Raw genomic sequence first — 26,471 nt, 5'->3', positions numbered from 1 at the left:
ATGCATTGCACAATTAGTAAATATCTAACCATAGTTGCCTCGTTTGGATCGAGGAAATTGAAGAGAAAAGAATGGAGAAAATGAGGAAGAATGCCTTTCCTTTGTTTGTTTTAAAAATGAAAAGAAAAAAAGATATGATTAGGAGGGATAAAGAAGAATAGCCTAACCTATTGAATAACAGTTTTGCTAAAGTGGGAGGTTTTAGAAGGAAATGATGGAAGAGTGGGTGTATTACCACGGTTATTCTTGTCCTTTAGACCAAGTGAGTTTCTTCTACTCACAAATTAAAATAATTATTTATTTTTTATTTGTCTCCACTATTTCTTCAAATATGATAAAAGGTTTATCACTTCGTTTGTTATAAAGAAATATATTGTTCAACAAAATCATACCCTCAAACGGTTTTCTTTATCCATTGAGAACAAGAACAAAATAAATATTTGGAGCAAAGATAGAGTACTTTATTTATTTCTTTCAAGTTGGGATACCCAACCTTGGTCACCACTCAAATGCTATATGATACTTGACCTTTTACTCATGGCAATATAGTAACAACGTAAAGAGGTGAGTCCCACTAGCGCGCACGTGCACACACACATATATATATTTTAAATACGAGTAATTAGTACCATCTCCCCATTTCTAATTTTTTTTTTTTTTTTAATTCTTAACTTAATGTTATCATTTTCATTATTTTTTCTTCTTAATTATGCAAACACCCTAAAATTGTATTTGATTGGATAGAAATAGTTAGAAACATTAGGAAATGAAATTTTTTTAAAGAAATTTTAAGAGTTTAGATGGCAAGAAATATTTTGATTTTTTGATTTTTTTTAATGAATTTACAACAACGACTTTTTTTTTTTGGTCCTGGTTTCTTGCCATTCAAGATCTAAATTAATGTAACTTTGTTGAAAAAATTTCAGGAGGTTGAAAAATTGAAAATTTCTTCCATTCACTTTTTTTATTTTAATTTTTCAATATTGATTTTCATTTAGGGAAGGACAAGTTGGATCATGATTATTTTAATTAATTATTTGATGCCTTCGTAGCCTAGAGATTGTATTATTTTCTTTTGTTGTTTTTGGGAGCTGACTTTGAATCTTTTTGGCACATCTAATTTATAACCTAACATTTTTGTCAGAAAAAAAATAATAGTAATAATTACTTGATCAATAAACTACCGCCACAAAGTCATAAGAGGAAGAAAAAAAAACACACAGTAAGGTTATGTTTGTTTTGATATAAAATATATATTTTAAAATATATATATATTTTCAGATATAATAAATTTTTTTTTTAAAGTGTTTGTCAAGGTTTTTTTTAAAATTGAAGTGGAGTCCATTTGGTGGTGTGTGGCAATAGTTTAAGTCGAAATTGAGATTGAGTCGATGGGGCATATAAATTAATTTGTATGAATAAATTAATTTTGTTAAATTTTAATATTTATTTTTTCCTAAATATTTTTCAACAACAAAAAAAAAAATATATTTTTTTAGTATATATTAGAGTAATGAGAAAACAGTTTTCTCATAAAACGCCGTATTTTGAATATAAATATAAAATAGTTTTAAGAAGGTCCCTTTCGGGAGAGGGAGAGGGAGAGGGAGAGGGAGAAAGAGAGAGAGGAGAGAGAGAGAGCATGTTGTATGGCCGGACCGGCAATTACTCCGGCGCCGATTTCTGACAAATCTACAGGCCGCCCATTGACGCCGTCACTTGTGAACACTTTTCGTATTTTCGCCGTCGTTGAACGATTAGCCATGTACGTTCGCGGTATGCTGAAAAAAGACGACGTTGAGTTCTTCAATCTGTGCCTCTCCCTTGCCAGGTCCTACTACTTCGAACCTTCAATATACATAGATATTATTATTACATGCTTATGTAAATATATTTGTAATTTTTTTTCCTATTTCGGGTGTTTTTTTTTTGTTCAGTTAGAGGTTTGAAATTGGCGTATTTTGTTTCTTATGCTTAGTTTTGAGTTCGTTACAGTTAATTTTTTTTTGTGGATTTTTATTATATTTGATGATGGACTGAAGATGTGAAATAGGCATTGCTATATTGTTTAGTGGAATTGCAATTTGTTTAAACTGCGTTGTTTAATGCTGTCATTGTCAAATTTGAATCTGGATCAGGACTTACTTTGGTTTTTGATCGAGCAAAGAGTAGGGTTAGGGCTTTCTTAGATCTGTGGGGTTTGTTTGGTGCTCTGTATTTTTCTTGCAATTAGAGTGTTGCTAGCCCTTGGATTATTTTGCCTCTTAATAATGTGTATGACGAGTTGTCGCATGAGGTGTTTTGCTTAGACGTTTGATTACAGACGAATCACATGAGCGAAAGGTGTTTTGGTTCATTGACAAAGGAATATTTGTTGATTTGAGCTCATATATATATATATATATATTGCTGGAAATTCGGTGGACTCCAAAATTGTAATTGTGGTATTAGTCAATATTTGTTGCTACATGAATATCTCCACTTTATCACTAGGAAATTAGGTTAATCTAGTTATTTCATTTAATAAATCATTTCATAGATTCAGAAAACCACAATGATGTCTATTCCCCCTGCGGAAAGTAATAATTTCCTTTTAATAAAACCCTGCAAAGCCACAAAGTAGAGAAAAATAATAATGGATAAAATCATAAAAGTAGGACATATTAAAACGCCCTAAATTTAATATTTTATAAAATTCTACATGCCATAAATAATGTCCCTGCAATCTCACAACAGAGGAGGTTATTTGTGTTTTGCTTCCTGTTTATTAGGTCCCTTTTTTTGTAAATCTTTTTTATTTCTTAAACAATAAAAACTAGAGAAATCTAATGAATTGCATTAGCTAACATTCTTCCATCAATTAATTATCCCCCCCCTCTCCAAAAAAAAAAAAAATCTTCCACCAATTAGCTCATGGGATGTGTAACTAATCCTTAAGATCTTCAATTCCTGTGTGAGTTTTCGCCAAAATCGTTGCGACAACTGTATTTAAAAAGTTTGAGGCCCTTTCGATTTGGGTTTTGATGGAGGCCATTAAGCAGCAGATAGGACTACTAGTTCCAAGGCAAGCCTCTATTCCTATTGAATACCTCATGGCCAAGGATTCGTCCTCAGTCTGAATATAGCCAGTCTTGTTTTAGGCTGCTGAAATGGTAGTCTGTACATTTTCCCTTTCACTCTATTTAGGGCCATGTCACTTTATTATATGTTAGTGGTAAAAGAGAAATGCAACGAAAGCTCGACTTTAGGAAGATAAGATTTTGCATGAAATTTTGTAATATGGCATGATTATCTTATTTATCCTTTTGCTTTAGAACAAGTGAATTTCTTTTACTCACAAAATAAAAAATCATTTATTTTTATTACTCTTCACTATTTTTTTTTTTTGATAAGTAAAAGTTGATTAGAAAAGCGTTCAACCCTAATACAAAAAGCGAAAGTTTAACCTAAGTACCAATAGAGTCTAAAAGATCAACTAAGTCCTCAGTCGAGGAGCAAGCGCTTCCTCTCACATAACAGAAAAGAGAACGGAGAATATGAATTTTTAAGTTCGCCAAAGACGATTCGTTTCCTTCGAAATTTATGCTATTTCTCTCTCTCCATATACACCACCAAACACAGTATGGAACTATCCTCTAATAGTCACGAGCATGACCTTTCACTGGGCATCTTTTCCACGCGTGAATTAGTTCTATGGAGGACTGAGGCATTACCCAATGAACTCCAAAAATGCCGAAGATGAGATTCCAATAATCGTACGCCACAGGACAATGCATAAGAATGTGATCCACAGACTTACCATCTGTTTTACATAGACAACACCAATTAACAATTGTGTTGCCTCTCTTTCTCAAATTATCCAACGTCAAAATCTTACCCTAGGTGGTAGTCCAAACAAAGAATGCGACTCTAAGTGGAGCCTTAGAGCGCCATATAGTTTTCCATGGGAAATCATGACTAACGAAATTGGACAGATACAAGAACATGGACCGAACACCATATCTACCATGGGTGGAAGGGACCCATAAATGTCATCACTACCTCTACTAACATCCTTCTGCTGATACAACAGATCCAAAAAAACACATTCTTCTTCCATTTCCCAATCCTGAAAAGAACGCCTAAAACGCACATCCCACGTAACTCCACTGCTATCAAGATGATAACAGTCAGCTACGCAAGCGCGCTTATTTTCGGCAATACTATAAAGTCTAGGAAAGGAATGGGACAACAACTGATTTCCACACCATAAATCCTCCCAAAAGTGTACACGCTTACCATCACTAACCTTGAATCTAATGTGTGAGGAAAAGACATCCCAACCCTTTCGAATGAATTGCCATACGCCGACACCTCCCGCAACAGAGATTGGACGAGAGGACCAGCTACCACTCTCGTCCCCAAAACAACATGAGACAACCCTTCTCCACTGGCGTTGTCGTTCCCTTTCAAATCTCCATAACCACTTTCCCAATAAAGCTCTATTAAAAGGAACCAACTTTCAAATGCCTAAACCGCCTAACTTCGAAGGCTTGCAAACTTGCTTCCAGTTAACAAGATGATACTTGAACTCCTCTCCCCTTCCACCCCATAGAAAGTCTCATTGAATTTTTTCAATCCTTTTAGCGACAGAGCATGGGATTTGAAACAAAGATAAAAAGTAAGTGGGAAGGGATGAGGGAGTACTCTTAATAAGAGTGACCTTTCCCCCTTCGAAAGATACTGTTTCTTTCATCTTGCTAACCTCTTCTCATACCTATTAATCACTGGATCCCAACTCCCTGCCCTCTTAGAGGAAACCCCTAAAGGTAATCCCAAATAAGGAAGAGGAAAAACACCCACACCAGACCCAAGAACTGCAGCTAAGGAGGAAATATCTGGAACATCCCCTACTGGGACAAGCACACTCTTTCCAACATTGATCTTAAGCCCAGAAACCGCTTGAAACAAACAAGAATGCACCTTAAATATTTGAGTTGGGAGACATCGGCATCACAAAAAACTAAAGTATCATCAGCAAAGAACAAATGGGAGATCTCCAACTGATGAGCTACATCTCTACCGACTCTGAACCCCTGATATAACCCAAATCCTCTGCTCTCCTCATTAACCTGCTCAAACCCTCCATGACTATAAGGAATAAAAAATATGACAAGGGGTCTCTTTGTCTCAAACCTCAAGAGCTCGCAAAGAAACCAGCAGGAGATCCGTTCATTAGTACAAAGAACATGACAGACGAAATACAAGTTTTGATTCATTTTATCCACCTATCTCCAAACCCCATCCTCCAAAGCAAGTAAAGGAGGAACTTCCAATTAACGTGATCGTAAGCTTTCTCAACATCGAGTTTGCATACCATGCCAGGGACCCCACTTCTCAACCTGGAGTCTACACATTCCCCTGCTATAAGAACAGAAGATCTGCCGTCCACCAACAAAAGCATTTTGTGATTGAAATAATTCCATCCAATACATTACTCATCCTAAGAACAAGAACCTTGGCAATAAGCTTCTACATGCATCCCACTAAGCTAATTGGCCGAAAGTCCTTAATTTCAGAAGTGCCGCCCTTCTTAGGAATAAGGGCGATAAAAGATGCGTTTAATGACTTCTCGAACATGCCATGAGAGTGAAATTCCTGAAAGGTGCCCATTACCTCACTGCGCACCACCTCCCAGCTCTCCATAAGAAACCGCATAGTAAACCCATCTGGCCCCGGAGCTTTATCACCATTGCAACTCGATAACGCCTTAAGCACTTCCTCTTCAGTGAATGGAACCTCAAGCCTGTCACTAACCAGCGCAGAAATGGTATCAAATTGAAGACCATCAAGCTTAGGTCTCCATCCCAACATCTCAGTGTAAAGCTGCTGATAAAAAGAAGCAATTCCTCCACGCACCTCATCCTCTGTCCACAGCTCTGAACCATTCACACGGATACGCCCGATGTGATTACACCTTCTGTGAGCGTTAGCAAGCCTGTGAAAGAATTTTGTATTGCGGTCCCCTTCTTTTAGCCACAATGCCCGAAATTTCTGATGCCACGAAATCTCCTCCATAGCAGCGATCTCAGCAAAAATCGCCTGACAAGAGGCTCTCCTAGAGCGACGAGACTCCACATCCGGTCCTAACTCATCCTGTACTCTTCACTATTTTTTAAAATAGGATAAAAAAATTATCACTACCCTTTCTTTTTTATTCATTATTATTTTTTTATCCTCTTTAATTATTTAAACTCGACGAGTGATTAACACTATTATCTCATTTCCTTTTTCCCTTCGTAACTAAATGTTACCCTTTCCATTCTTTTTCCTTCTAGTTATGCAAACAGAACGTAATAGATGGAAATAGTAAAACATGAAGGGAAAATTTTCCAAACACTTTTAGGAGTTTGGATAGCAAGAAAAGTAAATAGCGAGAGACTAGTTTTACATAACCACCTAACTTTCATGAAAATATTTTTATAAAAATAAAGGAACATATTGATTGATTTTTTGAGAAAATATTTATGAGCTTACAATAGTGATTTTTTTTTTCTTCCTTTTCTTATAGGTTCCTTGTCATCCAAAACTTAAATTAAGAATTTCTCATAACTTTCTTGAAAAATTTTCATGACCAAATATTGAAAAATTGAAAAATTCTTTTTACTCACTTTATTTATTATTTTTACTTCTCACTTATAATTTCCATTTAATCAAATAGGCCTAAGACAAGTTGGATAGTCTCAGTTTTTTACCATAATTCTTATAATTAATTATTCGACCAATAAACAACTGCCACAAAAGCATTTTAAAACTCAAGTAGAACAAATTCATCTGATAACAAAACCATTTTCTTATAATTTATAAAATGTCCATTTCGAGTGCCGACTTAGCTCTTAATAGAGTCGACACATTAGTAATTCAAAATTACTACCAACCAACTGAGGTATAATCGTAATTAAAACCACAACAAGACCTATCTTCTCATATAATCAGAAGTCAAAAGAGAAAAAAGAAAAAGAAAAAAAGGAAACTTAAAAAACACAGTTTTCTCATAAAACTCTGTATTTTGAATATAAAACAGATTTAAGAAGGTCCATTCGGGGAGAGAAAGCTAGGGTTCAGGGGAGAGAGAGAGAGAGAGAGAGAGAGCGAGCATTTTGTATGGCTGGACATGCGATTACTCCAGCGTCAATTACTGGCGGTTCTACAGACTGCCCATTGATAACGTCACTTTTGAACAAGTTTCGTATTTCTGCCGTAGTTGAACAATTAGCTATGTACGTTTACGGTATGCTAAAAAACGACAACGTTGAGTTCTTCAATCTCTGCCTCTCCCTTGCCAGGTCCTACTACTTTTAACCTTCAATTAACATAGACATTATTATTACATGCTTATGTAAATATATTTGTATTTTTTTTCCCTATTCCGTGTTTTTTTTTTTTTTTTTTTTTTTTTTTTGTTATTGGTTTGAAATTGGCGTATTTTATTTCTTTCTTATGTTTGGTTTTGAGTTCATTGCAGTTAATTTTTTTGTGGATTTTTAGTATATCTGATGATGGACTGACGATGTGAAATAGGCATTATTATGTTGTTTTGTGGAATTGTAATTTGTTGAAAATGTGTTTTTAAATGTTGTTCTTGTCAAATTTCAATCTGGATCAGGACTTACTTTGGTTCTTTTTTATTGAGCCAGAGTAGGGTTTGGGCTTTGTAAGACCTATGGGATTTGTTTGGCTACTTTGTATTTTTCTTGCAATTAGCGTTGCTAGCCCTTGGATTCTTTTGCCTCTATTAAGATAAAGAATTGAAGTACACGTGCATAGAGGGCATTACCCTCAGAGAAATGAAAAATAGGCCACTAAATCAAGCTGAAACAAATATAATGAGAAGGCCCATTTCCAATACAATAGAAGAACAACCAACCAAAAGCTATACAAGAATATCATCAAGAGTAGCATTCTGAACTTCAAGACATTCCATAAGAGAATATCTAACCACAGTATCAGTAGACAATAACTCAGAACCACGAAGCCTTGAATTTCTCTCCCTCCAAATGTGCCACAAACCAACAGCTAACAGACGAATGAACATGTATGTGTATGATGAGTTGTCACATGAGATGTTATGCTTACACAACATGAGCGAATGGTTTTTTTAGTTCATTGACAAATGAACATGTCTTGATTTGAGCTTATATTCTGTATATATTTTGCTGGCAATTCAGTAGACTCTGAAGTTATAATTGTGGTATTTGCCAATATTTGCTGCTACATAATGATCTCCATTCTATGACTCTATCACTATGATATTAGATTAATCTAGTTACTTAATTTCTTAAATCATTTCCTAATCCGATTAAGAAAAGAACCTGGAAAGTAACTATTTCCCCGCAATAAAATATTGCAAAGCCACACAGTAGAGAAATTAATAATACATGAAAGTAGGATTTATTAAAATGCCCTACATTAAATTAAAAATTCAATAAAATCTTTCAAGCCACAAATAATGTGCATGCAATCTCGCAACAGAGGAGGTTCTTTATGTTTTTGTCCCTGTTTATTAGGTTCCTTTTCATGTGAAGATAGAGAATTCTAATAAATTACATTTGCTAACATTCTTCCACCAATTAATCATTGGAAAATCCACCAATTAGCTTATGTGATGTATAACCTTAAGATCTTTTATTCCTGTCTGAGTTTTCACCAAAACTGTAATAACAACTGCATTTGCAAAGTTTTAGGCCCTTTCTATTTGGGTTTTGACGCATGCCATTAAGCTCTATATAGGGCTATGTCACATTACTATATGTTAGTGCTAAAAGATAAATGCAATGAAAGCTTGGCTTTTGGAAGACTCAGGACCTATAAAACCAAGAACCTCTGGCAAAATTTGACGAGTGTAGTAGCATTATAGCATCAGAGGTGGCTATGAGTGGTTGTATCTTCATCAATTCATTTCAATTCAAAGGGGCTGCAGTTGGGCATTCTCATGCCTGCCTATTTTGTTAGTTGCTTGATGATAGGATGTTGTTGAGCATGTTGACGATGTAAATACCAATAGCGTGATACTTACCTATCAAAAAAAAAAAAAAGTACCAATAGCGTGATACTTGAGTTTTTCATGTTCTACACCTTGTGCGGAAATACGAAACGATAGGATTGAGTTGAAGAGCAAGGTTTGGATTCAACTGAGAGTAATCCATATAGCGAATTCTTGTTATATTTTCTATTCAAATATCTTTCTTACATGTTTACTTGACTTGCATATCTATGATGCAGTTTTTTTTTTTAATCCCCCATGATGCAGTCCATTATTGATGGTTTGATTGCTTTTAGATTTATTTCGTTGTTGCTCTAATAGTGGAATGGTGCATGGTATAGCCTTATATTGAGATAGTATTATCTGTGTGTGTGTATACATATATATGACTACTATCCCTAATTCTTAAATTTTTATCGTGTGTTTTTTTTTATCCTACCGGTCTTAATTTGAATAGATTACTCTTCTGTCTTCACATATACATATATATCTATATGTATAATTGTGTGTGTGTATATATATATATATATTCACTGCTGTTGACTAGATATACTTTGACAAATACAGAGGCATTGACTATGCTGTTGCAAACAACGAAGTTCCGGGCAAGGTTCAAGATTTACCTTTTATGTTAAAACAGGTTGTTTCTGTCATGTTACGTGGATATTAATTTCAGGATTTTTGTTGCATCACTTTACAGACATTGGTGTTGTTACTACATTAAATGATGTAAACATAGGATGTTAGTATTTTACCATCTTGAAACAAAAATTTGCCATCATTGGTGTATGCAGGCTTGTGCCTTCTTACATATGTTAAGTTTGTATTCTTATATGGTGAATCTTTGTTGAATCATTATGTGGATTTGGAATAATTTATGCGGCCAGATTTATTATTACTGTTAAAACGGGTATTTTTTTCCTCCTCACAGATGTTAAGTTTGTATTCATATATGGTCAATCTTTGTTGAATTATCATGTGGATTTGGAATAATTTATGTGGCCAGATCTACTATTGTGTCAAAATGGGTATTTCTATATGTAAAGTGTCCTTTTTTTTTTTTTTTTTTTTTCCAACATAAAAATGTGTGATTCGTTTTAATGCAGTACTAAACATAATTTAATTTTAATTTATTGGAACTGTGACAATAGTTATGGTCTCAACACAAAACTTTATTGTCGGATGATGATGTAAGTCATGTGACTGTTACTTTTAAATGGCAATTGACAACAATGGAGTTTTTGCTCCAAATTCAATAGTTTACTTGTTTGTTTGACAAAAAATTAGTACATAGAACAGTGTGAAAAATTAGTAAATTTCTTTATAAGTTCTTAAGACAAACAAGTTGGAAAGTTATATTGTGCGGACATAAAATTTGGGATATATTATCGTCATAATTATAATTTTTATTAAAAAGTTATTCTAATAATTGGAAATGTTGTTAATACTTTTTCTAATAAAATTACTCTGATATTATATTTGAAAAGGATGTTTTAATGTTCAAGATGAGTCAAATACGTATCCCCATATCCCAGAGTATCTCACAAGTATCTGATACATATTCGAAATACAAAATTATTTTCAAATTATGAATACATATATGAAGTATTGGACACTAATCTGCGGATGTTCGGGATGTATCAGTATCCACTATGGATTCAGCTCCTTCATAGAAATATTGTGCTTTATACACTATCTTAGATGACTTTATCTTGTCACGAATTGTCCTTAGTTGGTGTTGCCTCAATCTTCCCACGAATTGATTTGTTCCATGTGTTTGTGTCTAGGATGCATGGACACTTCTCTAGGTGTGCTGTGGCAGTGTAAAAATGGCACAGACACAACATGGGCCTTGCGGGGACACTTTAAGGACATGACTGGGTAGTTTTGCAATTATTTATTTTTATAGAAAAAACAGAGTTCTAATGCAACTTTAAAACATATCAATGGTTAATTAAAAAATAATATAATATTTTAGAAAACAATAACAAGAGCTATACTGTTCTATGCTCTAAATTATTGATTACGTTTATGATAATGTGTAAAAAATGGAATCAGGAAAAAACAAGAAGAAAAGAAGCTAATGTGAAAAAAATGGGCAAAATTCAATTTTTTGTTCATGTAATAATATATTATATATATATTTTTGACGGATCCTTGTTGTGTCTGACTTTTTTTATTTTATTTAAAATTTGACATATAGCCATGCCAGTATCTTGTTGTACCAGCCGTATCCGTGCTTCATAGGTTTTCGTTCTTTATATTGTTACTCATTCATTTTAACGTTCTGGTTTCAATTGCAACCATTTTGAAAATCCATTGTTGCTTAATTATTCTAGCATTTGTTCCATGAGGCATAGCTAACCTTCTTGTCTTATAAGAGAGCTTCTCCTTTTGTGTGGGAAGGAGGCACTTCCTTATCATCTACCTTGGTGTAATTGTATGTGCAGCCAACTCAATTTCTCTTTCCTTTCTCAATCAATATAATTGTAGTGGTTGCTTGTGGGTCTTTTATCTTCACTCGTGTGAGAACTACCGACTTTAAATTTCTATTATTAAACTGTTATTGTCTCTGTTAGAAATCGAACACACACTTCAGGGCTCCTGCTTTCCGGTTTATGCATTTCTTGCTGTCTACTTATGATTTATTTATGCATTGTGTTCATATATTCATCTTAAATTTATGCCTCAGTTTTAGGATATTTAATGAATTAGTATTCCTCAGATTTTTTTCCCAGTCTGACTTTCTGTTTGTTTAATATATAAATGAATTATTTGGAGCTATCAGTCGTTCTTATTTCACTAGAGTTTGCTGTATAGGTATGTCAACGTAAAAATGACTCCTTATTACAAGCAGCTATTATGGTGTTGATGATCTCTGTAAAGGTACTTCCTGAATACAATCATTGTTTCTTTGTTTGAACTTGAAGCAGCTGGGTACTAAGTCAAGCTGTAAATTGCTTCTTACTTCTTGTTTTTCACACTGCTAGTGCTTTTCATTTTGGTTCAAACTTAAAAGTTTAAAGCTTTTGATCTTATACTGATGTCCATAAGTCCATTTGAATGGGGAGTGTAATTTGCTGTGAAAGAAACCTATAACTCATCAGTTTTGTTTGTCTTACTTGCTAGTAGATAAAAATCAAATGGATAGTAATTATAAACAAGAAATTTTGATATCTATTTGAATGGTCTTGGCTACATCACTCACTTGAAACTGCAGGTGATGTGTACTGATAGGCCTAAATGTATTATAGTATTTGTGAATATAGAGCCTCTTTCCTCATTACCATTCAATTTTACCAGTGGCTTGCCGATGTCCAATTTCATTATTTTTTCCTTTCGGTTGAGTATATGCCATTCAATATGTTCTATTTTACTCAACAGTCTCTAATGATGCCCATAAACTGCATGTTTAAATTTTTTCTTGTTGGTATGGTGTTTTCATACTGACCTGGTCGTGTCTTTGTTAGAATGCTTGCAAGATTGGATGGTTTTCAGATAAGGACTCCAAAGAACTTCTCTCTCTTGCAAATGAGGTTTGTTAGCAGTTTTTTGAGTTCACTTTAACTTTTCTTTTTAAGCACCTTACTTCCACTTATGGGCTTCATATTGTATCAAACTGTTGCTCATCTTAAATTCCGCCACCCACTGCATATCTAGATAGGAAGCAGCTTCTGCAGTGCAAGAGACTTCAGCACTGAAGCAAGTAGTTCTCTTCCAACTATCTCAAAAATTCTGTCGAGGTAGGATATTTTGTTATGTTCTGATTTGTGTTACTTCTTTCGGAATATCTTCATTTTTAGTTAAATTATATGAGATATTTTGCTAATCTTGTTTAATTAAAAAATTTCTTGCAAATGATGACTATATTAAGGGTTGAAAATTTGGCTATCGATCACATGATGTTCTTGGGTGCTGATGATTGTTTTGGCAGCAAGTACAGTGATGGTGTGTCTATTATACTGTGAATCAAAGAAGCAGAACTAGGTTATATTGAAGATAGTGTTAGCCAACCAATAATACAAGCACTCCAAATAGGGGAATGCCAAAAAAAAAAAAAAAAAAACACACTTGGAAGACATTTTTCTTAGAATCGCTCCGAGTGGTTTTTGGGTGGGATGGTTTCATTTATCACACTAGTGGCAACCCTCGCGTACAAGGGCTACTTTTGCACAGGATCTCTCGTTGGTAGGTAATTACCGAGGGCTTGGATGTTTCAATGAGAGAAAATCTCTCTCAATTTTTTTCTTTTTCTTTATTTCTATCCCCATTTGTCTTAGTCTGTGGGCAAGGCTCCATATAGGCCATTGATTGCATTATTGTTGGTTATGTTATAAATTTGTTTTAGGTAGGTTAATCCAAAGGCAATATGCATGGGGGGATTGCCCTGACTGGTATGTCTCTTTCCAGTATTACTCTTAACCAATTAAAATTAAGTTATCTCTGTCAAGAAAATGGATAATCTGTCTTCATATGGTTTTGGTTTAGTGGATTGTACAAAACATTATTATGTTAGCCGAGTAGCTACTCTCTTATTTTATATCCATCATCTCTTACTTTTTTTTTTGAGGGCAAGGGTGGGACTCCGTATGGGAAGTCCTTTTTCCCTATACTCAACATGGAAAATGTGACCAGCTTCTTGCTGTAAAAAAGGGGTACGGGGGGACAAGTTGTTGGCACTTTATGTGTATGCCTTCTAACTGTGTATACACATTTTGAAAACCGTGAGCAGGTCGAGTGCAAAGCGAACAATATTTACATAGCGGGGCAGGTTGCGACAATTTGGTATCAGTATTGATCCCCAGCTGAAAATGGGGGAAGAGTGCACAAGTCGATGAGGGTCAGACCAGCAAGGATGCTGGGTTCCAAGAGGGGGTGATTGTTATGCCCTACATCACTTGGGGGGAGAAGTTGCTAGCATTTACATGTGTGAATGCCTCCTAACTGTGTAGATGCCTCCTAACTGTGTAGTTGCATTTTGAAAACCATGAGCATGGGGAGTGTGCTAAGCGGACAATATCTACATAGCCGGGCGGATCGTGACACTAAACCTCATAGCACAATGATCATAAAAATTCTGACTTCTCAACTTTGTAGCTTTTTTCCATTCGCATAAGCAAAATTTTAACTTCAAGCCTTCAATTTCTATTCCACTAAATTTTTTCTTCCCTTCGAGTAATGGCAATGAATTATTTTTTTTGTAGTTTCAAAGTTGATCATCTTAGGGGGGCTGTTGCTTGGTGTAATAGTAAAAAGCTCGAGTTGATAACCTTGAGGATGCAAGCAGCCACTTTGTGTAAAATAATGCCAAAGTCTGGTCTATTCCAATCTTTCCATCCTAGCATCCCACATAGGCAAGACCACCACATGGTAATGGTCCTTGGTAAAAAGTTGACCAATTTTAGGATTGTGTCTAGGTTGGTCATAAATCTAATACTATCTCAAAAAAATTCAGTTCAATCATACAACATATAAAAATGTTTCCCAGCTGCAGTTGACATGGTATATTGTCAGGTTTAATATTAAGGCTGACTCAAGTGAATCACAGGGGTTGACTATCACACTGCAGTTGCTTTTTTCTTTAGGAATAGCATTGTGTTAGCTCATGGTGGCTAATAGTTATGTAAATTTTTATGACTTGATGATCATTTTCACATATTTCATATGTTAATCAATTTGATGCGTATTTGTGAGCAAGTGCTATTTAAATGTTTAAGTGACAACTGCAAAAGTAGGTTTTTTCAAATTGTGTGGCACAGCTTGTAATGTTTTCTTCTTTGTGATATGCATAAAAATGTTTTGTTGTGTAGGATGTTGAATCATTGATCAGTAAACAAATTACATTTGCAACTAATTAATGCTCCTTCTCTCTATGTAGATTTTATCCGCAGATGAAAATTGGTCAGATACTTGCGTCTCTTGAAGCGAAGGTGATCTTATATCCCTTTCTTCCTAACTATTTATTTATTTGAAGTAGTGACGGTATTAATATATCTTTTATATCTGTGTTGTAGCCTGGTTATGGGACTTTTGTGATCGATTTCCATATTTCAAAGAATACAAATTTTTCTCCAGAAGAAAAAATAGTAAGCATCTCTTGTACTCATATCTATTTGAGAAATCAAGTTCTATATGCTTGGAGAAGGTCCTTCTGAGTTTATAATAATAAATATATATGATGTGAGTTGAAAAGCTTATCAGTTTTTTGTATTTTTGGTTTTCTTCAATTTGTATTATTATTGTTATTAAAAAACGTCATGTTTGTTGGCTGCTGACCATCTTTATGTTGCTGAATTCTGTCCTGTATTTATTTATTTGAAATCAGTTTAAAAATATTGCTATTATTCGTGGTTGTCTCATTTATCCAAGGTATTGGGAGGAGTGGATTGGGTATAGACATAATGTCCAGCTTAAATCTCATCGAGGCTGCCATCATACTTGAACTTGTGGTCACACGTTTGATACCTTGAACTTTGACCATTGCATCAAGCAATGACTGACCTTTCATGAAATCATTATTATTTCTATACCTTTTACTCATTGGTTGGTATAGATTACTTATCCCTGCAAATTCATTCCAATTGTTGGGATGACTGCTTGATCTTTCCTTCTACAATATATGTACCTAGTTGAATTCAGGAGCTGATTCCTGTTCCGGATGGTTCCCCAATGTCAGAATATTCACTTAGCCTGCATATTATATATTTTTTACGCAACATTCTTTTCTTAGTATATTTCATTGGAAGCAGTCCATAAATTTGAGATTGTTAATTAACAACCAGCTTTAAACTATTTCTACCCATCTTTTCTTTGGGTGAGCTAAGATTACATATATATCTTTCTTCAGGGTTAGTTAAATTATCAAGGGGTGCACCTATTGTTTGAAACTGCTCTTTTATTCATTTTTCCCTTCTGCCTTTTCATGTTATTATTAATATTCTATTTCTCTTTTGCCTGCAGCGGTTATTTGTGGCTCAGTTAGATAATATAGAAACATCTGCCTGTCTCATAAGTCCCCCACGAGTTAAGTATGTCTTGTTTCCTTCTTTTTGACTTAGTAGAGTTATTTCAAATTTATTCTGACCAGATTCTCTTTTCTGTTTAACTTGCACAGCTTTCTCTTAAATGGTAAGGGAGTGCACAGAAGAAATAATGTTTTTATGGTAATTACAGACAATTCGTTGTATCTGACAGAATTATCTGTTACTATTTTATGCAAATTGTAACACTTGGTATTTTTATGTATTTGACCTTCTAATCAGGATAGTGGACCACAAACTCCAACAATTGTGTCGCCAATGCTCAAGTATGGAACAAATCTTCTACAAGCCGTGGGCCAGTTCAATGGTATGCTTGATTATGGGCCTTCTATGTCCAACATTTCCTGGTTTTGTTCTTTGAATTTATCTGCTTTTTGACTGTCTGTATTCATTGTAAAGGAAATTACATTATAGTTGTTGCCTTTATGAGTGTGATCTCAAACCTTGACCGGCCTGTCCTACAAGATTATGTCCAGCCTGCTGTTGCTGCAGTTGATTCAGGTATGCCCAGTAAAGGAAGGAAACAGGAAAATATGTCATGTAATATATATTTATAGTAACTGTCTGCAATCACAAATGCTGCTTTGTGCAAATGGTTCTGTTCATTTCATTAACAGATGTCCAGATCCTGATCAAGTCATTTTTTTTTTTTTTTTTCACATTAGATTTTGAGATTATCGAAGGACCATCACGAATATCACTAAATTGTCCCATAAGGTATGCCATCATACAGTCAAGGCTTTCAAAACTTTGCCGTTTGAGTATTTCCACATGCACCCTTTTGTTCTTGTAGATCGAATACCTATCCCTCCCCAGTTACATCAGTAATTTAATCCTACATGCATCTGTTACTCCACTTTAAACATATCACTATGTTATTGGTTTTCTGTACTTTCTGATTTAAACACATTTCTTTTGTATGGAGACCTGTTGGAACAGTGTGGTTTGAGGAAATGTACGGGTCTCCTGCACCCTTACTGCTAGAGTGACTACAAGGAAGTTCTGTTATGATCTCCTCTCTCTGATTGGGTTTTAACTGAGTGTGTTTAAATTTTGTAAAATCTTTATGCTCAAATTTCTCCTCCTAAAGCAACCCATGCTATTCAACTCCATTTGGGAACACCTGTTGTTTTGCTTGCATGTGTTATATTCTTATCCATGAAGTCTTTCCAATGGGAAGTTCTTGGTTCCTTTTTATTGGTTAATTATGTTCATGTAAACTTGTGTACTACAGGGTTGTTTGTGAATTAATATTTTTTTGTTACCAAAACGCAACTTCTCACATCAAAACGTGTAATTGCTTTCGCAGTCCTTTGAATAGGTTGGTTTGATCAATACTTTTAGGTGCTTATTGCCGGAAAATTAAATTTAAGAAGTTTTTTCTTCCATAATTTTAAAGATAATGAAAATCCACATATTGAGAGTGTCGTATTCCAACTGATTTCCTTCTGAGCTATCTTATAGCTCTCATCTTATTTTGAACGAATGTGTACCTATGAGTTTTATCCTTATTTATGACACTACCCACTGATGCAATTATTTTCTATCTAGTACCATTTCAAGTTCTATGTTGACATAGTTAGTATGATACTCCTTCCACCTTGTTTTGTTTTGTTTGTGTTTTTTCGAGGAAATTTTCTTTATTTAAGATGTTAAATATTCTTACTGAAAAAGGAAGTGTAGCAAGTAAATTTCCATTCACATAATGATATATACATATATATATCTATACTATTGTTAAAAGTACAAAGAGTTTCCGACCAAATATATATATATATATTTGTATTATATTATTTTATTTTATTATCCAAAAAATGTATAAAAGAGTTTTCATTAAACACAAACTCTTCTATTTATTTTAACAAACTCCAAATACCGTATTAAACACACTCTTTGCAAGTTTCTTTAATTGAGAATATTAATTGAAATTAAAATTTATTAATCACATTTATATATTATATTAAATATATCTCTTTTTTTCATAATTAAATATATCTCTTTTCACTTTAATTAGGACTCTCAACATAAACAAACTCAATAAATTCACACTATATATGCATTTCTTTTTTTCAAATACGTGTATTTGTGTGTGTGTCCTCCTGTCCGTTTGCATAGACTCCATCAGCATGTAAAACTGCATTTCAAACTTATTAAACACATTCTTTGAGAAATTCTCTAATTGAGAATAGTAATAGAAATGAAATTTTATTAATCACATTTTATATATTAATATAAACAAACTCAATAAATTCACAAAAGTTATTGATAAAAAACAGTTCATTTAAATTTATCAATAGTATTAAAATAAAATTGTTCTTTTTTAGGAAGAGGAGCCATGTTCTATAGCAAAGGTACTCTTTGATCCCATATTTGATTTATAAAAACACAAAAGACTAATACATATATAGTATAATGATAGTGTAATGATACTAATAAATGTTGATGAAAATACTTCAAGTCCAGTTTAGAAGTGACCCAAATTCATAAAAAAAAAATTATACATAAAAATAAAATTGTTCTTTTATCTGTGTTTTTGGTCATTTATATATTTTTTTATAATTACGAATATATAAAAGAGTTCTGCTCACGTGCATCCCACGTGAGTAGTATATATATATATATATATAAATATGTATAGACAGAGATAGATTTCCAACCATTCATATGATAGAATGTTGCTGTGTTTTTCTTTTCCTTTTTTGTTGTGGTCATTTTATGTTTTAAACAATGTTATCATTGTATCATTTATATATGAAAAAGAAGTTTGGTGTGTAATTTCCCCCTCCCCTTTTAAAAGAGTATGAGCTTTCATGGAACATTTTGAAATATGTGGAATTGGCCTTTTAAGTTTGACCACCTATGAGGATCTCAAAATGATTTTGTATATGCATGTTTTGGGTACTCTAGTGGTCCTTTCTTTATCTAAGGAATACTGATGACAAGGCTTGTTCAGATTGATAATTTGTTTCCTTATAAAGTTATATTGATTTTAACTTTTTGCCTTGTGTGTGTGAATAAGCAGATAGAAATTTTTATAAAGATCGTGACTTTTTATCCTGTGTGTTTCCTGAATCACATTGATGTTTCTGCTGATTGATTCATTTTGATTCTCAATCTCATACAGCTTCAGGCGTATTAACACTCCTGTTAAAGGACATTCGTGCAAACATCTTCAGGTGAATGCTCCATTTGCATCATGTATTATAGAGGAAAGCATAACTTGTGTCTGGAATACTAGGATTTTATATTGTAGAGAAAGTGGATTGGTCCGACCTAAGTAGTATGAAAGTTGTAAAGTCCATGTACACCTACTTTCTTACTCCGCTTAGAGAGTCTGGAGATGTGGGATTCAGCGCGAAAAACTGGGTGAGAATGACCCGGTCAACATGCTTCTTCTTCTCTTCGTCACCACTCCACCAAAAATTTTCCATTCTTCATCAACAATTAAAGAATCAAGTTTAGCAGAGTCAACCAGAATGGTTTATTTAAGGCTGATCCCGAGTGAAGCTGTATGGCTGCTTCAACACCCCTTCCTCTTATGGCTCATTTTCCTGATCCAAATGTTGATGATGGAGGTTTGAACTATAACCCTCCTTTCTGTTCCCCTGCTTGGAGACCAAATTCTTGATGTCAGGCTTTTAGAGCAAAGCTTGCTAAGCAATAAAAGTGCCCGAAGATAGTCAGTGTGAAAGAAAGAGCTCTGGACATGTCTTTACTTGTGTTCAACACTTCTTGGACTTTTTTATAAATGAAAAATACTCTACTCAAAAAAGACTCTTTCTAAATATTTGGGGTAACATGAATTTTGTTGTCATTTCACACCGTGTAATGCAATAACTGTAGTCAAACCACATGTTGCGATATTGTTTCCTACTATCTCAACCCATGTTAGTTTTGATCCTCTTTCTGTAGCATCGCTGTTCAATGTGGACCACATCGCTCTTTCTTATTGCCGCAATTGTTGTTTTGTACTCTACATGACTGTTTGGCTTAAATTATTTTTTTAGGCTTGCCAAACGATCCCTATAAGACGCGATTAATCGATGACGACGGGAGGAAGTAGGAATGGCCCTTCCTCATTGGGTTCCGATTGCCTCTAAAACGAGGACTTTTACACAATCAATTTGGAAACAATGCTAAGAAAGCGACAGAATAAAAACACAGTGGTATTTACATGTATTCCATACTAGTAATTCTTGTACCGGACAAGAGTTGGAAAATGACTAAGTAATCCAATTTTTTAATTTTTTTTTTTTTTTTCCTAGTTGGTACTCACACACACTTGTCTCTTCTGAGACTTGAAACCCCTGACCTTTCTTTGAGAAGTAAGAGGCTGATATCGCTAGGCCACTGGCCTGTTGGTAATCCAATTCTACAATACTGCTATTGAAAAGGAAAGGAAATACAAGAGAAGTAAATTACATTGTAAATGACTTCTGTTGGTCGAGGGACCACTACAAAGGTCTCTTTCTCTGTTATTTATACCCAAAACAACTAGCAGTTACATGTAACTGCTAATTTGAATTCAAAGTCCAAGTGTTGTAGGGTCTCTTCATCTCCCTTTTCTTCTATTCCGTTGCCGTGTGTCCAATTAAAAAGTACCTGTGTAACTGATATCCTTTATCTCTTGACGCCTATTTCTCTTGCCACGTGTCCCTCACCAAACCTTGCATATACCAATAAATCATTGTCCTTATAATCAATTAGGTTTACCAAACTGCCACCATAATTTCTGCTTTATTATGAACCCATTCAGCTTCTGCCATGTGGCTTAATTTCAGAATTTTGAAATATAGTACAAACAATGACTGAACCATCTTCATCAATCTTTTCTCATTTGATCTCCAATGCGTGCTATTTCAATGGTTTCATGACTGTGTGCATTTCTGATTTTATCATTTCTTGTCTTGCTGCATATCTATCTCAAAGTTCACATTTCCCCCCCCACACAATTTGTGAATATGTTGTTACCTAGTCATCCAATTCCTAAAGTTTTTTCCTATGAAGTATGATTGGTCTAATTACTATTTTATGCAATTTCCTTTTGATTTTAAAGGTGTACATTGATCGCATAATATGCAGTACTCCATTAATTTCATCTTGCTCTAATTATATGCTTGTATAATCCACATTTGTCCCTCTTGGTGTATAATCAATCTAACCTAGTTAATGAAAACATTTACTTTTTGGTGTCTCTTGACCCTCAATCTTCTTATATTTCCACTTGTACTTCTAGTACTAAAATTATGTTCCATATATTCAATTTTAGTTATGTTAAACTTTCCTGAATTGTCTCTCCAGGCCTTAACTTTTAGCACCTATAATTGCTCTAGTTTTATCAAGTATGATCATATCATCAGCAAATAATACAATTCTTTATAAAACTTCATATTCCACAAATAAGTAATATATATATACATAAGTAATGAATTTTATATGACACTGAGCTGACAGATCTTGGATACTCTCTAACTAGTGACTTATGTAGTATAAAAAGTTCAAGAAAGGAGCAATTCTGAAGGATAAAACACTTGAAGTAAAAAGAACTGAAAATCTGACATGATAAGAAGCCAACTACTAGTTAATCATGCAATTGAAACTTTTTAATGTTGGAAAAATTAGTGCTACTAGATCATATATTTATGGATACTTTATTTGTTGAGCTTTGATGCAACCTCTCTTGGAAATTTCTTCAATTGTTATTTATTCCGAGGGCTTATGTTTCACACCATATAGGGCTCGTAGAACCCTAAAAACTCTTATAACCTTCTAAAACCAATACACTTAAACATATTAGCCGAATAAGATTCAAGTTCCACCACAATAGCCACGAGAAGGTCCTAAAATTTTGAAATATAACTTTGATAATTAAAGTACTTGTAAAAACAAGAATATACTATAAAAATGTACTACTTGAACCACTAATAAGTCCTAAAAAACGAATAGGATACTGCTATTTTACAATAAACATATTGTTGTCCTATGTGTCCACATCTAGTTTCATCTTTCATATAATGTATTAGCATATAAATTTAGAAAATTAATTTAAACTATGTTGTCTTAAAATTTATATAAATTTTTATAAATATATATAGTGCCATGTCCTCGATATATGTCCATAATTCACTTTGTGGGCATATTGTTGTTGTCATGTTGTATCTGTGTCCATGCTACTGAGGGCTTAACCTTGCTGAGTCCAAAATGTGGTGAGGTCCAAGTAATTCCCTTTTCTCTGACTGGAGTCTCTTCCTTTTCCTTGGCTTTTGGATCTCATCTATACTCAAGAATGTGGCCAGCTGAAGTTGTGCCTCTTCTGTCTCATTGGAGCGCAACTGTGAATAGATGATCTCTTCAGGTTCTCCAATTAGTACTCAACCTTGCTGATTCAAAACTGTGATATGGTTCAAATAATTACCTTTTTTCTGACTGGAGTTTCTTCCTTGGCTTTTGGATCTCATTTGTACTCAAGAATGTGGCCATCTGAAGTTGTGCCTCTATTGTCTTGTTGGTGCACAATTATGAATAGACATCTCTTCAGGATCTGCAATTAGTACTCAACCTTGCTGAATCCAAACTGTGATAAGGTCCAAGTAATTCGGTTTTATTTTTTTCTGACTAGTCTCTCTTCCTTGGCTTTTTGATCTCATCTATACTCAAGAATATGGCTACCTGAAGTTGTGCTTCTTTTGTCCCATTGGTGCACAATTGTGAATAGACGATCTCTTCGGGATCTGCAATTAGTACAAATCTCATCCAAGAAATCTCTGAAAATCTCTTAAAATGATGGTCCACCTTCCTTCTGTAGTTCTGTGTATGTTGGTGCATAAGATGTACTGCTTTATCACCTGTTAAACTTGATTTACGCTGTCAAATATACATACATACATACATACATATATATATATATATTGGCTAAGATTTTAGTTATGTTGAAAATGTTCCTCTTGAAACTATGCCAAAATATTAAAAAATTTCAGTAATATGAAATATTGATAATATCGAAACGCAGAAATTAGAACAAATTTCTGAAATACCTGTTTTTTTTAAGGAACTAAAATTTTGCTGTTATATATCGAAAGTATTATTTAAATTTTTTTCTGCATTGTTTAATTTAACTTTAACCCCTTCTATTGTTTTCTGTTTACATTCCTAAAGTGATATTCAATATTTCTGATTCTTTTGGTTCTAGTGTTTTGATTTTGACAACTTTGTGGACATAAACACAAGAAGACCATCATGGCGTTGCCCGCATTGTAATCAATATGTCTGCTACACAGATATCCGTGTCGATCAAAATATGGTCAAGGAAAGTAGCTCTGAATTCACGTTTTTCTCACAGAGTTTGTTTTGGTATATTATTATATACATTTTTTAATTTTATTATTAATGCCATTGATTCTTCTTCAGGTCTTGAGAGAGGTGGAAAAGAATGTTGCTGATGTGATTATAGCTGCAGATGGATCATGGAAAGCTGTTACGGAAAGCAATGACCAAAAGGACCTGCCACATGATAGGCCCTCAGATGGGCCTGCTTTGCAAAAATCTACTAGCTTCTCTGATGCTGTTCCAGATATTTTGGATCTCACCGAGGAGACTGATGAGATGGATGTAATGGGTACATGTGAAACTGAAGACAGGAAACCTGTTCTGGCTAATGTTCTATGTCAAACTAATTCTAAGAATCTGACTGTTCCTGCAGAATTTAACAATCCAAGCGAGATTAGTCAAAACAATGCTTCTCATGTAGAGGATGACTTCTGGTCAGGAATTTACTTGTCAACTTCTGGATCAGGGATACCCGATGCTTCATCAGTTGCCCAAATCTTTGGTGGTGTTTCTGGATCCCTTCCTACCACTTCTATGCTGTCACCTGTGTTAACTGATGCTGTTTCTCCTGCTCTTAATCGAGAAGCTGGGGCTCTTCATGGATCTACTCTTCTTGATACCTCTGTATCCCAAAGTCAAATTCCTTCTTCCAGTAATTTGCATTTACAGCAGACAAACTTTGGGAATGCATTTTCTGCCAATGAATACGGAAGGTTCCCATCAATACCCAGACATGTAAACAGAACGCCGATTGCAGTTCAGGCCCTTCCGGCTCCAACCCTGACACCAGTGTCACAACAAAGATCAAGAAATAATTTGAATACTTTGAACCCCAATGGTATGTCGCTTCCTTCTCAGACTTCTCGCGCTCTACCAACAATTGCAGAGGTTTTTGATGCAGTCTCCAGTGATGTGGAAAGGCAGCAGCAATTTTCTAGATCTCATTTGAATCCGCTTCAAATGTCAAATATGACATCTTCATTGCAGCAGCCCTCAGCAACTCAGGTTATGTTTGTTTTACAATGGACTATGTGCTGTCTGATAGCTATGCAGGTCCTTGTCAATACTAATGCAAACTGGAGATCTATGAAGTGAAAGTTAACTAAAGATTGGATGAATAATTTTCCAATTTGATCGCATTTGGGCTTGGATATGTTTAGGTTTAGGTTTTCTTCTTCAGCATATTTTGTGGTTTTTTTTTTTTCTTTTCTTTGTTCTTAATTAACTTTTTTCCTTACAGAACTGGGATCAACCGGTAGTTGGCCTTAAAGCTTCAAATCCACTCCCAAGTGCTTATAGAGCTCACAACAGCAGCTCACAACAGCAGCAGCAGCAAAGCTCACAACAGCTGCAGCCTCTGAACCTAAGGATGTCACATTCCACAAGTCAGTCTCCAAGCATGATCCAGTCATCTGCTCTTTTCCGACAAACTCAAGTTCGTCAAGGAAGTGCACAAAGTGGGGTTGGTAATGCAGCAGGTACTGGAATTAGTCAACAAGCCCGGTTTATGAATGCCACCGCTCTGCGAGCTGCCCAGGTGGCAAGAAGGTCACCGTCAATGCCAGTTCCAATGCAAACACCCCGAACATCATCTTTCCCGGTGAATGTTGATGGGGGGTTTAAGGCATCAGTGGGAGAGCAGAGAGGGAATACGGGAGGAATGGTGCAACCAACCACAAGGGAAGATAGTATGGTGGATTTGGCAGCAGCAGAGCAAAACTGGCGACCTACAGGTCGGATGCGTGGAAGTCTATCTGGTTCTGCCTATTCTGCTGCTCTTAACCAGTTCATAATTCGTCCGACCCAGCCGACTCAAGCGGCTAGACCACCATCAATTATAACCTCACCCCCACCTGGTATTCCACCGGAATTCCATGTGCTCATGGCAAACAGGAGTGCCCATACTTCTCCCGCAGCGAATCAGCCATTGACTCAGTCAAGTAGCTCAGCTGGAGGTTCAGGTGTTCTGCCTGAGCGGTCTTCAGGGATGTACTGATGTTGACGATGAGTCAACTGGTAAGGCTGTATATAGTATGGCCGATTTTGTATTTCCCGGTCACCTGTAAAGTTATCCGCGTTATCATACATGTGCTAATGTTTCTTGTGACAGTTTATAGTCTGAGTTTCCTATCTTCCTGTTTATTAGTTTGCATTATTGGTTATGGAGGTGATGTGGTTTGATAGATCTGGAAGGTGTGCATTTCCAACACTTTCGTTCACTGGTTATCTACGAGGGATAGAAACAGATTAGTAAACCTCGAATCTTTTTAGTACCTTGTCTAATGTATGGTAAGCACTATAAATTTATATGCCAACTTTCTTCAACATTGTGTTTAAACTAATCGATCACTGATCTCATCTCTCGTCACGTTTTAATTTGTCTCCCATTTTTTCTATTGGATGGTACCCAATTTTCAATTGTTTATGGAGGATATATAGTCATTGCAGTGGACTGAGAAACCAGTAACCTCATGTTGCTTGCTTATCACTTTTTCCCCTGTAATTTCTCTGCAGTTGATAGTGCCCTAATTATAGAAAACAGCAACCATTGTCGTCACTTCGGGATTTTAAGTCTTTAAAGAAACATGCATTTAATGCATTTGCCCTCTTTGAATTCCAGAACCACCAATTTATTAAAAGCTTGCACATTCATATTGTATCTTGGAAAAGTTTTCAATAGTAGTGGATTTTTAAAAAATATACTCTTCAAATGGGCATGAATTTTGGAGAAAGATAAATTTTTTATTATCTATCCATTGGTTCTATCCGAACTCTTATAGCTCTTAGTATTCTCTAAGTCGCATTCTGTAAGTCGCAGAAGAGTGAAGAGATTGAGATAGATTTGTGTTTCAATGGAGTCATTTTAAATATAATGTATTACAACTTTTTTTCGTTGAATGTTTCATTTCAAAACTTGAGATGATGGAAGCCCAACAAAATCTGTTTCATTTTCAAGACAACTGGCATTACTTCCTCACTCCACTTTCAAATTTTTTCTATCTTCTTTTGCATGATCTAACAAAATATTTGACCAATTTCCAAACCTATTTACTTATATCTCTAGCATCCCCTCCAGGCCATGA

General features: G+C 34.8%; 1 protein-coding gene across 4 annotated transcripts; it reads left to right on the top strand.

Moving 5' to 3' along the window:
* The first annotated feature begins 1,561 nt into the window (after positions 1-1,561).
* On the top strand, positions 1,562-25,756 carry LOC132286962 (E4 SUMO-protein ligase PIAL2). 4 transcript variants are annotated; one of them, XM_059789410.1, is made up of 17 exons: positions 1,562-1,831; positions 9,590-9,662; positions 11,843-11,908; positions 12,493-12,558; positions 12,683-12,765; positions 14,901-14,952; positions 15,037-15,108; positions 15,983-16,050; positions 16,137-16,185; positions 16,285-16,369; positions 16,462-16,563; positions 16,728-16,779; positions 19,187-19,238; positions 23,252-23,369; positions 23,471-23,677; positions 23,762-24,393; positions 24,629-25,756. In XM_059789410.1, the coding sequence occupies exons 1-17, from the start codon at positions 1,650-1,652 to the stop codon at positions 25,382-25,384; spliced, it is 2,715 nt and encodes a 904-aa protein (XP_059645393.1). In that variant the 5' UTR covers positions 1,562-1,649; the 3' UTR covers positions 25,385-25,756. The 4 variants fall into 4 exon arrangements, with proteins under 4 accessions (XP_059645393.1, XP_059645391.1, XP_059645394.1 ...); XM_059789408.1 differs by having other exon boundaries at positions 23,471-24,393; XM_059789409.1 differs by lacking the exon at positions 1,562-1,831 and adding an exon at positions 6,717-7,325 and having other exon boundaries at positions 23,471-24,393.
* Positions 25,757-26,471: the final 715 nt, after the last annotated feature.

This window comes from Cornus florida, unplaced genomic scaffold, assembly GCF_030987335.1.
Source record: "Cornus florida cultivar Cherokee Brave unplaced genomic scaffold, ASM3098733v1 CherokeeBrave_3.0.0_Hap2_Chr11, whole genome shotgun sequence".
Classification (NCBI taxonomy): Eukaryota; Viridiplantae; Streptophyta; class Magnoliopsida; order Cornales; family Cornaceae; genus Cornus; species Cornus florida.
This window is presented reverse-complemented; position numbering and strand designations above follow the sequence as displayed.

Coding starts and splice junctions, on each gene's coding strand:
- LOC132286962 (XM_059789408.1), top strand. CDS start 1,650: ATGGCCGGACCGGCAATTACTCCGGCGCCGATTTCTGACAAATCTACA. Junction 15,109..15,982: donor TTTCTCCAGAAGAAAAAATA/GTAAGCATCTCT, acceptor TTTTGCCTGCAG/CGGTTATTTGTGGCTCAGTT. Junction 23,370..23,470: donor CGATCAAAATATGGTCAAGG/AAAGTAGCTCTG, acceptor TTCTTCTTCAGG/TCTTGAGAGAGGTGGAAAAG.